Genomic DNA, 15,553 nt, shown 5'->3' with positions numbered 1-15,553 from the left:
CAGGTTCTAGAGACACCCCCGTCACACCAGTGATGGCACTGTTGTATCCCGAGCACAGGAGTTCTCACACAATGACAAAGAAGGACTCGGGGAGATGACACAGGGTCTGGACTCAGAAGGAAGAGGAGGGGCTTGGGGAGAAGAGCTTTCTCAACCGTTGCTGTGTCTCCAGGCTCCTAAGGCTGCCATTCCATTGCAGTGGCCACCACGCCTACTGGGTATGGATCATAGACATGCTGCTTGGGTAACCCAGAAAGGAAGAAGGCGGTGAGGAAACATATAATGAACCATTCCAAAGCCCTTATGTTACCTTTAAGAGCAATTCTCCCAACTTCCAGAAGACTCTAATGCATTTTTTTTTTTTGGATGCTGTCATTGACATAAAATGTTTATTTGTAACACAAATTACTTCTAGAAATTTCCAGGTTATGAGCAATCATCCAGCAAATATTGACTGTGTGCCCAAAGCACATGCCAAGTGAATGAGACATGGGCCCCATTTTCAAAACTATTGATCTCATGAGAGGAAGATCCTGACACCACCCCCCCACCAGGCTGTAGCACAAAGCAGAATGTGATTAATGTCACAGGACGTAGTTTTTAAAATAGCGTCTGACGAAGAGGGTGGAGTCATAGGAAAGGAGGATCAGAGAGGATGGCCGTAGGCACATCTCAGACTCACAAAGGAGACAGGAGCATTTGCACTGACCGTAAAGTCTGGATAGATTCATTACAGAAGACTCCGCGTGAACAAAGCATAGAGAGTGATGGCGATATGGGGTGGGACATCAAAACACTGGGAAACAGTCTTATTGAGATAGAAAGGCTCAGGTTAGTAAAATGAAGTTTAGACAAAGGGCAGTGCTAGCCTAGGCTCCATTAGTGATTTCTGAAACGGATGGTATCTGGGACCAGAAGTTCTGTGGATGTGAAGGTCAAGGTGCGGGGAGAAGGATGCAGCAGTGAGCCAAGACAAAACAGCAGCATCCCAGATGGCAGACCCAAGCTTAGGTGCTGCCCCTGACTGCTGGGGACTTCGGGCTCATGGTTTCACAAATCTAGGCCTCGGCTTCCTTGAATATAAGAGGAAAGCTTCATCTCTGCTTCTTTTCAATTCAGGTAAGAAAGTCCTGTAATAAAAATGTTGTCCAAAGCTGAAGCGATGGTGATAAGCAAGGGGGAAAAAAAGCGGCCAAAGCACATGCCAACAAGGGTGGGGCTTATCGAAGCCTTATGGTTAGCTCTGGGTGGTGGAGTTATTAGTGGCATTTGTTTTCATTCTGCTGACCTTCACTATCTTTCTTTTCTATGAATGCTACATGTGTAATAAAAATGTACAGACACACACACACACACAGATAAAACAAAAGTATTAGAATGTCAGTTTTTCAAACAACTCCAGCTACACACTCACTCTGGGGGAAAGAACATGAGCAGTGTCTCAATTACATGTTAATTTACCCAGTTATTCCCAAAAGCAACTGTGTCTGAGGAGGGTTACTGTACCTGTTCTAGTTCATACGTCCCACACCCTTGAGAGACAGGACCCCACAAGCAGTTTGTTTTTGCCATTGTTTAAAACACATTATTTTACAGACAACATGGAAATATCCTCTCCTGTCACAGGTGAATAGCATCTTGTCCCCAAACATGAGAGAGGAAAGTCTCCTAAACCGTGAAAGGGGAAATTACATCAGTTTAATAGAAGTGATGTTGCATAAAAACATTAACAGAACAGATCAACTTGAAATGCCCCAAACCGGGCAGACACAGGAGTGTCTATGGAAGCCACACAGGCTGAGAGGCTGGAAAGTTATCTCAGCTTTCCTAGAATCAAGTTATCACTTTAGAAGACTTTGTTCTCAGAAAAACCATGTCTTTGCTCCCTCCTCCGTCTTACCACCAAGCTTCCCTCCTGGAGTCCGGTGTGTATCTCTCGCCATAAGTTTAGAAGTTGAATTGACCTTGCAGCCTTCACGCCCCATAGTTGAGGTGACTGTAAACACATGAACAGCCGCAGGTGCAGGGTCGGAGAGAACATCCCGTGCCTGTTTCGCAGACGATATCTGATCTTGAGGAAAGTTCGGAAGCACTGAAACCACACACGTGAGCCAGAAGTACTCCTCCCCCCACCACACCACATTTTAGCTCTTAGAGGACTATTTCACAAAACTTAAATATTGTATCATGCTGAAACGTCCTTATTAGGACAACTTTGGCACAAAAATATGCATCCGATATTCCATAATGATTGTCTCCAAAAAAAGCAGTTTGCAGTTGACGTTTTCTGGATTGGGCCACTTAAATTTGCTTCCTCCCCATGCGAGGAAACTGGAGGGACTGGGTGGGGGTCCCAGAGTCAGGCCCTGGCAAGGAGGGTCCACCCACTGTGTGGTTCGTGTGGTTCTCCATCATCCGCACAGAAGGCTGTCAGCTGGTTCCCTCAGTGGCCCCAGCAGGGGCCACGAAAGATATGTGACAGTCATAACCCAGGTCCCAGCTTCTGGTCACAGCCCATCGCTGCCCCCCACCTCCCCGGGCCAGGCAGACCCTGAAGGTGATGCCTTCCCTCCCACAGCACCCACCGAGGCACCGGCTTTCCATGGTTTGTAGACCAACGTGGACACAGTAGGTGCCTGTTGAGTGAATAACAAAACAACTCGAGTCCACGCTAGTCCAAACTGCGATAAGAGGAAGGAGGACCCAGCAGGACTGGCTTGAGCTCCCTTCCTTCTCCCCGGGCCCCTTGAGCCCCGAGCAGCTGGCCGGGGAGGAGACATGGAGCCCGTCCTGGTCCTTGTGGGGGCCTGAGCTGGGTGCTCACTTGGGGTGACGGGACGGTGGGGGCTGGCAGGGCGCCAATCCCTGGGGAGACGTTGGGGTGCCTAACCACTAGAGACCCGGACCTGCGTGCTCGCGTTTTCTTTTGTTGATGGGACTAGCTGAACATGTGTGTCCGCACACAACACACTGAAGAGCCACAAACAAGATGGTACAGGTGCGACCCTCTTTCCTTCGGGCACAACAAAGCAGCTGGGGTTCGGTCGTTTGCAATGCTTTTCCTCAAAATCACGGTCGTTTCACCACTACCTAGATTGGTGAGATGCCGGCCCCTGTGGTTGTCTTTGTGGGAGGGAATGTTCCGGAGGCATTTCCCCGTCCACGTCTAGCGATCGCTGACGACAAGCAGGTGCCCGGAAAACTTAGAGCCAAGCAGCCGAAGGTCAAGATGTCTGCTTCCGTCGCTTCGGGTCTGTGTTTTTCCCGCTACGGGCTCTGTGTCGTTTTCTGTGTTTTTACCGCCACAAGCTCTGTGACGTTTCACGCATCAGAGCAGCCAGTATCTTCTGCATCACACCCACTGGAATCAGAAAAGTGGGCCGGTTACAAGGAAAATGGCTTCTGTCCGGACACGTTATCTACGCCAGCTTTTGGTCAGGTGACCAGGTCTGGCCCCACGTGTGCAGTTCTGTCTCCCCGGTCAGTTCATAATAGCGGACAGGGCCCCCCGTCATGATCCAAGTGTCCCTGATGCCCAGGCTCCGCGCCCGGAGCGAGCACATTTTGAGCCCCCGGGAACCGACCCGCAGAACACGTGTTCTTCCTGGACCCGGTAGGAACCGGCTTCTTCACGCGTGCCCGCAGGGGACGTGTGGGCTGCACCGTCCATTGGCCCCTTGGGTGTCACGACGCCTCCCTGACTCTGTGTTTTCCGCTCCAGGCCTACATGGAGGACCACCTGAAGAACAAGAACCGCCTGGAGAAGGAGTGGGAGGCGCTGTGTGCCTACCAGGCGGAGCCCAACAGCTCGCTCGTGGCCCAGAGGGCGGAGAACGCACACAAGAACCGCTCTCCGGCAGTGCTGACCTGTACGTAGCCGCCCGGGGGCCCCGGCCAAGGGAGGGCGGCCCTCAGTGACGGGTGGGCTGGGCTGCCCCCGCCTGCCGTCTCCTCATTTTCCTGCCGTCCCCACCCCCGGTGCCCGGCCGGCGAACACACCACCCCTGGGAAGCCGCCCCCAGCCTGAAAACGGGGTCAGTTCCTTCCTTTGTGCTCCAGCGGCACGGTCCCGGGTTGGGGACGGCTGTGCCCCGACCGGCGCTTGCTCTGTTGGCCGTTACCGTGCAACTTGAGACTCGTTTCTTAGCTGCTGCGAACCTCTTCCTCGTCTGTAATCGGGGTCGTACTGTCTTCCTTGGAATCGCCAAGCCCCGAGGGCGGTTAGCATAGCGGCTGCCACGTCGTGGGCAGGACGTGAGCGCTGGTCGGTGCCACGGCAGTCTTCCCGCCTGACGCTCGGGTCAACAGGCGTCGCCAAGGGCCGACTCTGGCCGGGAATCACCGCCAGAAAGCAGCGACACAAAGAGACCAGTTCCGCAAAGCAATTTGCGCCGAGTAGGAGACAAAGTTACGTCAGGGGTTGAGTGTGTTAGCAGTGACCTACAGAAGGAGAGGCCGCAGAGGACGTGATCAAACAAACCCGCCTGGCGGGGCTCCTTTTCTTGCGTCACTTAACAGGTGCGTCAACCTCCTGTGTTCTAGCATGTTCCAGGCCAGGGTTGCGCTCTGATTCACGTATGAACCCGCCCTGCACGGAGGAGAGAGGAGAGGGATCGGAGGTGCGTTTGTGACCAAAGTGCCTTACACGAACAGACCCTCACTGAACACTGATCCGTTAAGAGCAAATGTGTGCACAGAGTTACTATCTTAGTATCTGCAGACGAGGGGTCCTTGCACGTACGGCCAACATGATAAAATGTCGTCGGCTGACATTTTTGAGGGCACAGCAAAGCCACACCCTCAGCAAAATCGGCGTCCACGGTGGGGACAGCCGCCCCCCACCACCACCACCACCACCACCACCGTGTCCCAGACCCCGGGTCCCAGCCCTTTGGAGCCCATGATGCAGCCTGGTGGCGTGCCCACGGGCCGTCCCCTGCCGGGCCCCCTCGCCTGGCCCAGTAGATGCCTCGGGAGTAGATGCCTCGGGAGATGCTCAGATGTAAATGGCAGTGATCTGATCTGAGTTTACGAGTCAGAAAGATTAAAAGCTGGCATCTCGTGTCGCCTTAGACGCTGACGACAGCGTCACAGACCCTCGAAATCTGAACGCGCTTCTGGGTGTGATGTTTTCTAACAGGTCAGTGAGGGCTCAGGCTAGGCCCTCTGTCTCCGTGAGGTCTGAGGAGTTTTTCCCTGAAGGGCTTTAATAGGAGAAGAGCTTTTGTCATCTATGTGTTTTATATTTAGAAGAAAAGAAAAAAAAAAAAAGCCGTTGACTAACACATTTATTAAGTACCTACTGCGTGCCAGGCTGCTGCCAGATACGGGGCCACGCGAGGATCTAACGTGGCCGCTGTGCTCAGGGCCTAGATGGGGAGTCCAGGAGGCTTCTGCCTGTACCTGGAACACTTAGCTGTTTGGGGCCGACACTCAGCAAACTGGGACGGAACGCGTCCCTGGGTCTGGTCGCTTACGTGGACTATCAGGTCCCTTGTGGTAAAGACCAAAGCATCTCCCTCCAGCACCCCTCCGGACCACGGTAGGTGCCCCACGCTATCCCTGTGGCCACAGGCCAGGACCTTAGCGATGGTAGCACGTCCTGTCCCAAGGTCCTGGTGCCCCTGATGTCCGCCCTTCTTGGATCAGGCGCTGGGGGGCAGGCGGCCGGTGCCCCTGCCCCAGCAGCCTGGCCGGGTGCTCTTGGCTGTCTGGGGTCACGAAGGGGCAGCTGTGCTGGTCACGGATGGCAGGGCAGGGCAAGCACACTGACACAGGAGCATTTTCGTGGGTGACCCGGGGACCCCACTGTCCCCCACACTTGCGGCCTCCTTCACGTGTAGAGGGAAATCCTACCAGCAGATTTCGGCCCTCGGCCCTCCCTGAGCAGGATGGGGACGGCACGGCTTACGCTCTCCTCGGTCCTGCCAGACTCCACCAGAGACGAGTACCCCGCGTCCTGTTGGTGAGCGTGCACGGCCCGCACGGCACAGAATCGGCCCCGTGGTGGAACCGCAAGGTGCTGGGCAAGTGGCTGGTGGTGTCTGTGAAAAGGCGGCCGGCGCCCGTGAGCGCAGAAGGCACCCTCCCCGGCACGCGGAGTGCTCTGGGCCTGCGGCGGCGGGTGGGAGCCTCGGCCGGCTTCCCCGGTGTCTCCCACCCCGCTCCCCCGTTGCCTGGTTTGACGGGTTCCTGGGTGCGCCTGGCGGGACCCCGCGGCCCGGGCCTCCCGTCCACGCAGACGGTCCTCCATCCGGGAGATGGGACTCGTGACGTCCGTGATGCGCACCAGTCCGCGCCCACGGGGTTTACCAGCTGGACTCCGGGGCTTCCCAGGGCCTGTGATGCCCACACTCCCCGCGCCCTCTGCCCTCCGCCCTCCTGCGCGCCCTTGCTCGTCTGGGGCCCGTCTGAGGGCGTCCCCTGCTCCCACACCGGGGCTTCTAGCGGAGGCTGGCAGGTCCCGTGGGAAATTCAGAAGTGGCTCCGATATCCATTTTCCATCCCTGACAGCCTGGAGCTGTGTTTCCAAGGATGATTTAGGAACAGATGAACCGGCTTTGTCTGTGCTCCGTCATCTTACAAGTTTGAAGAATTTAATATGCTTCCTAAATGTATTTGTATTTTTAGGGGGAATTATGCAATATTCTGCTCATCTGCTTTTTAAATTAAGAACAGGAATATGATGCTATTTTGGCATACCGTCTTAAACAACAACAAAAAAAAAATGCTTTCGATTCTGTGTCACAAAAACAAGGAAGAGATTAGATGGAGACAAAGAACACTTAGAGGTGAAACCAGAGAGAACAGCCCAGGGCCCAGATACCCAGCGACCGAGCGAAAGGCCCTCAATGGAACATTCTCACAGTCTGGCTTTTCGGGGCTTTGTCGTGAAAGAGATCACAGCTCAGCTCTGGAGCCAGGGTGCAGCCGCGGGCGCCCCTGCCTTGCCTCGCGGACCTGGCCAGGTGGGGATGACGGCTGACCTTGCCTGGCTGTCCCCCACGGTCAGGGCACCTGATGGCACCAGGCCACAGCTGAGCGCACGAAGCCGCCCCCCGCCCCATCGCCTCTAGTCCCCCCCCGGGAACCAGCCCTGCACTTGCCAGATGAGGGCACTGGGGCTCAAACCCATACCCTCTGCTGGTGGGAATGCCCACATATGCTTGTGCACGAGCCTGACATTTTCTGTGTCAGAAAAATGGCCACAAATTTCAAACGTCCCCAGAGATGAATATTTGAAATACATACAAGAACTGTGGTACTTTGGCTAAGCGTTGCTGTCCTTAAAACAACACCCAGAAAATAATTTCTTTCCAAACAACTGTTTGGTTTAAATTGGTTTTTCTGAACTCTAAGCAGGCTCCCCATAGAAGAATACTCTGGGCTGGGCACTTCTGAGCCACCCAGACCTGCCCCGATCTGCCCGTAAGCACTGGTCCTGGGCGAGACTCCTAAATCTGGTAAGCAAGCGGGATCTGTCCTCCTCTGGCGTGAGAAGGGTCTGCACGCGTCTCACCTCCATGAGGAAGTTATGGGTCCAGAGAAGCACCGGGCGTGGCTGCTGTGTTCCGGTCTCGGAGCCGTCCGGATCTCTGCCTCCAGATGCGGGGAGGCCGTGGGTTTGTTGATGTCGACAAGGAAGTATCCCAGCGAATTCCGTGTGGGCTTTCTCGTGGCTGCACCACGCAGAAGCTGTCCCCGCGGCCACGCTGCCTGAGACCGGAGGGGGGGTGGTGTTTCTACGGGAAGTCGGGAAGAGGCAAACGCGGCGTTTCAGGAGCAGGAGTCCTTCTCGACGGGCCACGTCCCGAGGGCACCTGGAAGCGGCATCCTTACGCGGTCACGGCACAGACCCCGCCACCAGCCCCTCGGGGTTCCAAGGGCGTTGACTGTTGGCACAATTTAGCCACTCGGGGCTCAGATGTTCTGTCATCTTTACCCCTTTCCACCAGCTGGGCCACAGGTTCGGGAGACCCCCTACGGCGTGGCTGTGTCCACCCCAGCATTCCCTTCACGGGGCTACTCACGAGCCTTGACGCTGTGGGGGCCCTGAGGCCGCCGCCCGCTGGGCCTGACCCCTCCAGACGGGCTCCGGTCTCTTTGGCCAGAGCGATCCGGTGGCCCTTCAGAGGGCGTGGGCGCACCCCTCCCCGCCCTGGGCACGCCGCCGTCTGCTGCAATCTCACATTCACTGCGCTGCAGGCCCGTCACAAGCCACGAGGTCCGCTCGTCTTGGGGTCGCCATCGGCTGAAGTCCGGGGGCCCCTTCTGTCCCCCGGGATCCCGGTCCCCACACCCTCACACAGGTGCCTGAGAGGTGCTTCACATCCGTCCTCATTCGAAGTCATGAAGATCTGGATTCCTGGTTCAGTGTAGCGCCTCCGTCTGTCGCCAAGCCACCTGTACCTGTTATGAACGGGACTTCTGCGTCTTCAAGTTTTCCAGAGAAATACATCCGACAGGGTCGTTGCGGGGCCCTGTTCCCCCGAGCCTCCCGCACGTGGGCACAGACCCGTGCGGGGACATCGGTGGCTGTTCGTCAGCTGAGGCTTGGCCAACAGCCCTGCTGTACGGCCCGGATGGGGAGGGCGTCCTCTCGGCCCCGGTCACCTCCAGATGCTTGTCAAGCGTTCTCGTGCCAGACCCGGGGGCAGATGCCACAGATGCCGTATCTCTGTTGACCCTGACGGACTCGGGTTCTGTCTTCCCCGTCGCCCGTAGAAGCGCCAGCCCTTAAGGCCAAGCGGTTAGGCTCAGGCCGCCCTCCTGACCCTGGGGAGGACGGGCCAGCAGTGAGATCCCACCGGAGGGGCTCCCGCGCGGGCCCGCCCAGGAGCCCCTCGCGAAGACGAAATGTGACCAGCCTGGCGTGATTTTCCCGCACACGATTTACCGCAAGAGTCTGGAGACACTCGGGCTGAAATGACAACTTGGTGGTGGCATCCCACACCCACGCTCGACACCTGCCGGTCAGTACTCCGCCGATTTGCCCAGCGTGTGTGTGCGCTTTACTTATTTTTTGGCTGAACTATTTCGAAGTGAGTCTCAGCATCGGGACGTCTACTTAACTGCTTTCCCCGGTGCCTCCTAAGCGGGGGACATCCTCCCACTTACGACAACTGCACTGTCACAACTAAGAAAACCAACAGTAACACCCCAGCGCCGTCTAATTCCCGTCCACGTTTGTTTACCATGAACCTTCGTTAAGGGTCACCCCTGCACTGGGGTTTGACATCTCCGGCTCTTTTTAACTTTAAAACAACCCCCTTTGTTCTCTGACGTGACTTGTCCCTAATAAAGCTACTCTCCCACTGACCACATTCCCGTTCCAGAGAGTCACGAAGTACGCAGTTCGCAGCCTGCCCATCCTGCTGGGCCGGCGGGAAACTCGCCTGCTGGTCTGCAGACCTGGCGTTTCGCCCCGTCCTGGTCACGCGGTCAGGGCGCAGAGGCCCGGGGCCGCCGCGAGATCCAGAGTGGCGGTGCGGGTCCGCGTCCCCGCGCGGCTTCCGTGAACGGGAGCGGCGTGCTCCTGTGGCCTCACCCGGAACACTGGCAACACCCTGCCCTCGCTCACCTGGCCAGCGCCCGGGACCCCGACAGCGAGTGTGCACCCCACCACTCTGTCCACTCAGCCCACCGTCTGTCCACCCCCTAAGTGTCTCTTCTCTGCCCTTCCTGGTCTGAAAAAGTGTTCTCTTTGACAGAGGTGGTCGAGGCAGAGTCGTGATTGAGAGCATTTCCTCTAAATTACCTGGTTACGTGGTTTCATCTGCACCAGACAGGTCTGTCTCATCCCGATAAAAAGATGCGGCTATTAGACTCTTCTGGTCTGAACAGATGCGGCTGTCAGACTCCTCTGCCCCGTGCGTACTCCCTCAGCCCACAGGACGTCAGCCTCCCGGACGTGTGTCCCGTGAGGTTTGCGTCGTTTGTCCCCATCCTTGGTTTACGTCCCCTCTCCTCCTCCGCGCGTGGCCTCCTGAATTTTGAAGCCCCTGCTTCTGTAGCTGCTGTTTCTCGCTCCTCACTTGGGATACGTGCACCTGTGCCCCCTGGGCTCCAACGCTTAGGGTGCCCTGTGTCTCTTTGGCTGGGTTCCCTTCCAGAGTCTCCGGAACAAAGTTCTCTCCTCCGGTTGCACATTCAGTGTCCAACAGGTGTTTTCTTTCTTGGCAAAGAAACACTTTAAGATCATCTGGCCACTTTTCTCTGGAGGTTAACACCGATGTAGACATTTTTTCCTTATTAAAATTCAGTTCGGGCGAGAAGCAAGCCTCGGTACTGGTGTGGACTTCCAGGAGGTGGGTTTTAGCGGGAAGTTGCGATGTACAGGTGCACGTCCCTTCCTAAGCGTCCTCCCCCTGCCCCCCGGTGACCCCTGAATTCCCACTTGCCTAGAGGCCCTGTTCCACCAGCGAGGTTTCCAAAACACTTCCAGTTGACTTCGGCCCTCCCTCGGCAGGTAGGCTGACCTCAGCCGCCTGGTGCCTTCTTCTGCACTGGGTCAGGAGAGAGCCACCCACCCACCCGGCCGCAGGGTCCCTAACCCGCAGCGGGAACCTGGAGAGAGCCGCCAACCCACGTGGCCGCAGCGTCCCTAACCCCTGGGGGGAACCTGGCGAGAACCACCCACCCGGACGCAGGGTCCCTAACCCGCGGCGGGAACCTGGGGTCGCAGAGCCCATTTTCTCTCGAGAGAAGCCAAGTCTCCAAAGGATTACATCTGTCACTTTGCTGAGTGTGGCAGCAGAGTAATGGCCCGAAGATGCTCACGTCCCAACCCTCCACACCTGTGAATATGTCACCTCACGTGATGGGATTTACGTGGCAGATGGAAGGAAGGTTTGCTGATCAACTGTGTTGACGTAGGGCGGTTCCCTAGAACTGCGGCAGGGGCGAGTGGAGGAGGGTGGTACAGGGGGAAGAGGAGTAGGGGGCGTGTGGGGGAGGGAAGAGGGAGCCGTGGGGGCGGAGGGGGTATGGGGGGTTGGAAGGAAATGGGCGGCACACGTGGGGCGGGTGGTGTGGGGCGCATGGGGGAGGGCAGTGAGGAGTGGGGGGCACGTAGAAGAGGGCAGTGGGAGGAGTGGGGGGTGCAGGGGTGTGTGGTGGAGGGCGGGGGGCGTGGGGAAGAGGGAGGAGTGGGGGGTGCGGCGGTGCATGGAGGAGGGGGGTGAGGGCATGGGGGAGGGCGGTGAGGGGTGGGGTGGGGTGCGTAGAGGAGGGAGGAGGGGCGCAGGGTGGGGGCGCGAGGGGGACGCCGGGAGGTGTGGCGGGGCGCGGAGCCGGGAAGCGGGAGGGGCTCCGACGTGCGTGGGGAGGGGCTCCGACGTGCGTGGGGAGGGGTCGCGAGCGGGGAACAGCCGGCGAAGGCAGGGCGGCGCGCTGTGCCTGGACCCTCAGAACCCGCATGCGGGCACCTCGGTGAGGACGGAGACTCGGGGCTGTGATTCGTGGGTGGTGCCCGCAGCCACCGAGGGTGGCCCTCCTTACGGCGGCCACAGGGGACCCACCCCGTCCGCGCCTGCGCCCTCTGGGTTGGCTCCACCGCTGTCGCAGGGACCGTGGGACCGGCTTCCGTGTGGGTCTCTGATGGGGACGAAGACGTGGCACCGTCTGCACCACCAGCCTCTTGGCCCAGACGCCAGCGTCGCCCCACCGGACGGGCCCGCCCCGGGGTCTCAGGCACAGCGGATTTGGGGAACTCCTCTGCGCCCGAGGTAGGGTTATCTGCTGCGACACTGGCCGAGCGCGCGGGTGCGTCCCTTGGGATGCGGGAGGCACCACGTCTCCCCAGGGGGCGCTCCCCGGGTGTCTGTCGTCCGCGGGGACATGGTCTCGTGGTCCCTCCGCGACGGCTGCCTCCTCGCCAGCAGCTCGCCCTCCCCGCGGAGCTGGGCCGTTGGGTGCTGGGCCTGTGGGTGCGGGGCGTGGCCGCTTGGGCCTGGTCGCAGGGGCCGAGGAAGCCAGAAGCCGCTCCGAGCCTGCCCCCTGCCCCCCTTCCCCGGGGTCACACCCCTTCTCCCGGGAAAGGGCTTGTTCCGGGGCCATTTGGGCGTTCCTCCCCGCGGCGCGTTTGCTCTAAATCTCGGTTACCTGCGTGAACTGTACCCTGCCGGGCTCTCTTCGCTTTTCCAGAAGCATCCTACTGGCAAGGCCTGGGATAGTAATGTTGTCTCAGCACTACAGAGGGCCCCCGGGGTCACTGTGTCTGCCTGGGTGCCCTTCAGATGTTGCGACTGTTACTGGAAGACTTGAAAAGACGGCCGGTCTCCAGTCTCCCCGTTGTTCTCTGGGGCAGCTGTGTTCTCGTAAGAACACAACCTGATCTGTGCTGAGCGTGTGTGATTGCCACGGAGGAGGTGCGCGTGCCTGGGGACCGTGAGCGAGCCAGAGCAGGACAGAGGCCCGCCTCTGGGTGTGGCGTCCGGGACAGCAGCCAAGCGACAGGAGTTAATTCTCAGTCCCGGAGGCGAGATGTCGGAGCCCCGGGCGTGGGCAGGGCTGGCTCCGTCCAGGCTCTCTGCGGGCCCGCAGCCGGCTGTCTGTGCCCTCGCTGCCCACATGTCATCACCTTTCTGCGTCTGCCTCTGTGTCCCAAGTCCCCCTTCCCACAAGGACACCAGACATCTCCACCTGGGGCGCGTCTGTGGTACCGGGGGTTCGGGATGCTGACATATCTTGTGTTGTGGAGACAAGCGTTTCTCAGGTCAACTTTTGGCCCCACATGCCTCCAGAGCCCTGGGGGGCTGGGTGGGCAATGCCAGGACGCAGACACCCGCAACACCAGCATCGGTGCCCAGAGCGCGCCTTTCCCAGGCAGGCGCACAGCGGTGGGCGAGGCCCGCACGCATCCGGAACTGCCTCCGGGGTGGGTGTCCCGCTGTGGTCCGGGCCTTTGTGACGCACTGCGCTGTCATTCACACACAGAGCAGGCTGGCAGTCCTATTTGGGATTTCTTGTCGAGACATCGGCAGAGAGGCTGGTGAAACTATTGAAGCAATTAGAAAGCAGACCAGCCCCCGTCACCAGGGACTGCCGGCCGCCGTGTGACTCGAGACCTGTTTCTGAGTCGGGGACGGGAAGTCGACGTGAGCCTCTGTGGCGCGTGACGGCCGGGGCACCGGACCGGCCTCGTTCTGTCACCACCTCCGGGCGCGGGAGGGTGCTGTGAATCTGGGACCTCCCCACCCGGGCCACCCAGACGCGCTGTGTGCTCATCCAAGGAGCCTCTGGGTGGAGCTTTTTCATCTGGGATGTTCGGTGATCTTTATAGGTTGAACTAAGAGTTTTCGGCAAGCTCAACTAAGAGCAGAAGACCTGCTTACTTACTGAGGAAGGGAAGCCCCGGACAGAAGCTTGAGCCAACCTCTCTAGAGAGGACTTACCACTCCAGAGCAAGTGTGTTTCACGATCACGCTGGGGTCATCCGGTTCCTAGATCTGCAAAGAAACACGCCAGGCAGTCTCGAAACAAACAGAATACAGAAATTTGTTGCCTCGCTCAACTATGACAAGTCCTAACAGAAAGACGTTACCGGGTGTGATTGGCGACAGTCGTTAGACCAGCTTTGACGGCTGGAGAGCAGCGGAGAGCTCCGGGGCCGCGTGCACTAAACCCTCTGTGGACCCCCGAAACCGGAGAAGATGCCGGTGGTTGCTGATGCCGTCACTTCTCCGGGCGCACCGGTCTCCACTCGGGTCTCAGAGCCCCGACCCTCCAGCACAGAACGCTGGCGGGTCACCGCACACGCCCCGCGTCCCCACTGGCCACGCCGTCAAAGTAAAGGAAACGGCGTAACGGAAAGACGCCGCCGGAAAGCCCCACGAGGACACGGGCCGACTGCTTGGGTGACGAAAATTCCCTTGTGCGAGGCCAGTGTGCACCAGTGACCCCCCCACACCCACGCGCCTGAGCTGGAGACACTCGACATCAGGGAATTCATCCGCTCCTGGCGGGAAGATTATTGACTCACACGCATCAGTTCACTTGGCGTGAATGACGTAACCAAGGCGCCTAGGAAAACACTATCCTCAGTGTCGCAGGGCGGGTTAGAGGCACAGGAAGCCTCCGCGCACCTTCCTTCGACGGGTTCACGGGGACGTGTTCGGATGACGGCACGTGCTAGCTGATGGCTCGGCGCAGCCCTCCCGAAGTGCCCCGGGCTGCCTTCAAGTGCTCTTTGCCCTGCCAGCAATCAAGAAGACCTTCTAGAACTTGTTTCTTCCGGCGTCCGTGGAAATCCTTTTGTATTCACTGACAACACGGTGTACCGTAAATAACTCTTGCCAAGTTAACTGACCTCTCATCAGTTAGGTCTGTGTCCGTCCGTCCGCCTGTGGCCTTGGACTTGTGCCTCCGCCCCTTGCCGTGCACGAGGCGCTCCAGCCAGTGCTTCACGTGTGCGTTCATCATGACGACCCTGTAAGAGCGCCAGCCCACGTTTTGGATGACAGATCTGGCCTTTAAAATACCGAATAATTTACCCAAATGTCACCTGGCTAGCAGGTGGCAGGGCCGGGACTCAAGCCCTGGGCTCTTAGCCGCTGGCCGTGTGGCCTTTGCCAAGGCAAACATCGCACCTTCCTGGGCCTTGGCTTCTTCCATCTAAAATGGGGGCGCAGCCCCTGTTCTACGTAGGGCACGGTTCCAGGAAGAAGAAAGGTAGCATCTGTGGAACTACTTTTAGAAGAGACAGAATATCGGAGAAGCTCGGGACAAGGAGTTGGGAAAAGCAGCGTGTGCCACACGCCTCCCGACTTCCACCTGCGGGGCGATTTTCTCCTTCCCTCCTTGATAAGACTTACCGTTGGGGGTCTTGGAAGGGAAAAGTCTGCGTCTCAGGGCCAGAGACAGAGCGGAAGGCACGGAGTTTCCCCTTCCTGGCTTCCGGGTGAGCTCTCTAACCCTAAGGAACACGCCCCCTTCTCAGCCGAAGCGTAAGCACCCAGGCGGCTGTAGAACTTTGCTCCATGGTTGCGACCGCTGTGTCGTGTTTGCTCCCGGGGCGGGAGCCTGTGCTCGCACACCGTCCCGAGGAACCGCACTCCGTCCGCGGGGCGTGGGCCGGGGACACGAGGGTGTGCTCCTGAGCGCCCCGCCCCCCTGCCCCGCCGGCCTCACCTCCAACTTGCTGGCTGAGCTCGAGTGAATCTCAGCCATTGCCCTTACAAAGGGCGGAGGCAGCCACTCCCAACCAATGCCAGCTCATCGTCTCCCCTAGCGGCCCTTTTAGAAAGATGAACAGGGAAAGGGAACCACAAAAGAGTTGGCATTCACCCAAGCAATCGAAACACCCCCCGGGTCGTCCCCGCCGCGTGACCGTACCGCCACGGCGCCCTGTCTGGCGCTCCGGTCCTTCCCGGGTGGCTCAGATGTCCCACATGGAGGTTCAGACGGCCCAGTGTTAAAAACAAAGCAAGTTCACCGTTCACTTGGAAGTCGCCGTGTCACCGCAAACTCAGTTACGTGATCGTAAGGTGGCACGGCTTGGGAGCTTCTGAAGCCCTTGTCCCGACCTCAGTGGTGCCTATAAAAGGGTGGCCTG

At 58.6% G+C, this 15,553-nt stretch overlaps 1 protein-coding gene across 1 annotated transcript in view; it reads left to right on the top strand.

Moving 5' to 3' along the window:
* Window positions 1-15,553, top strand: part of PTPRN2 (protein tyrosine phosphatase receptor type N2) — a 748,038-nt gene that overhangs the window by 684,934 nt on the left and 47,551 nt on the right. Inside the window, exon 15 of the mRNA XM_040464596.1 lies at window positions 3,722-3,869. Within this exon, the coding sequence (XP_040320530.1) occupies window positions 3,722-3,869 (148 nt within the window). The remainder of the gene's footprint in view (window positions 1-3,721; window positions 3,870-15,553) is intronic.

This window comes from Herpailurus yagouaroundi, unplaced genomic scaffold (genome assembly GCF_014898765.1).
Source record: "Herpailurus yagouaroundi ecotype Mexico unplaced genomic scaffold, PumYag 483, whole genome shotgun sequence".
NCBI classification, from domain to species: Eukaryota; Metazoa; Chordata; class Mammalia; order Carnivora; family Felidae; genus Herpailurus; species Herpailurus yagouaroundi.
This window is presented reverse-complemented; position numbering and strand designations above follow the sequence as displayed.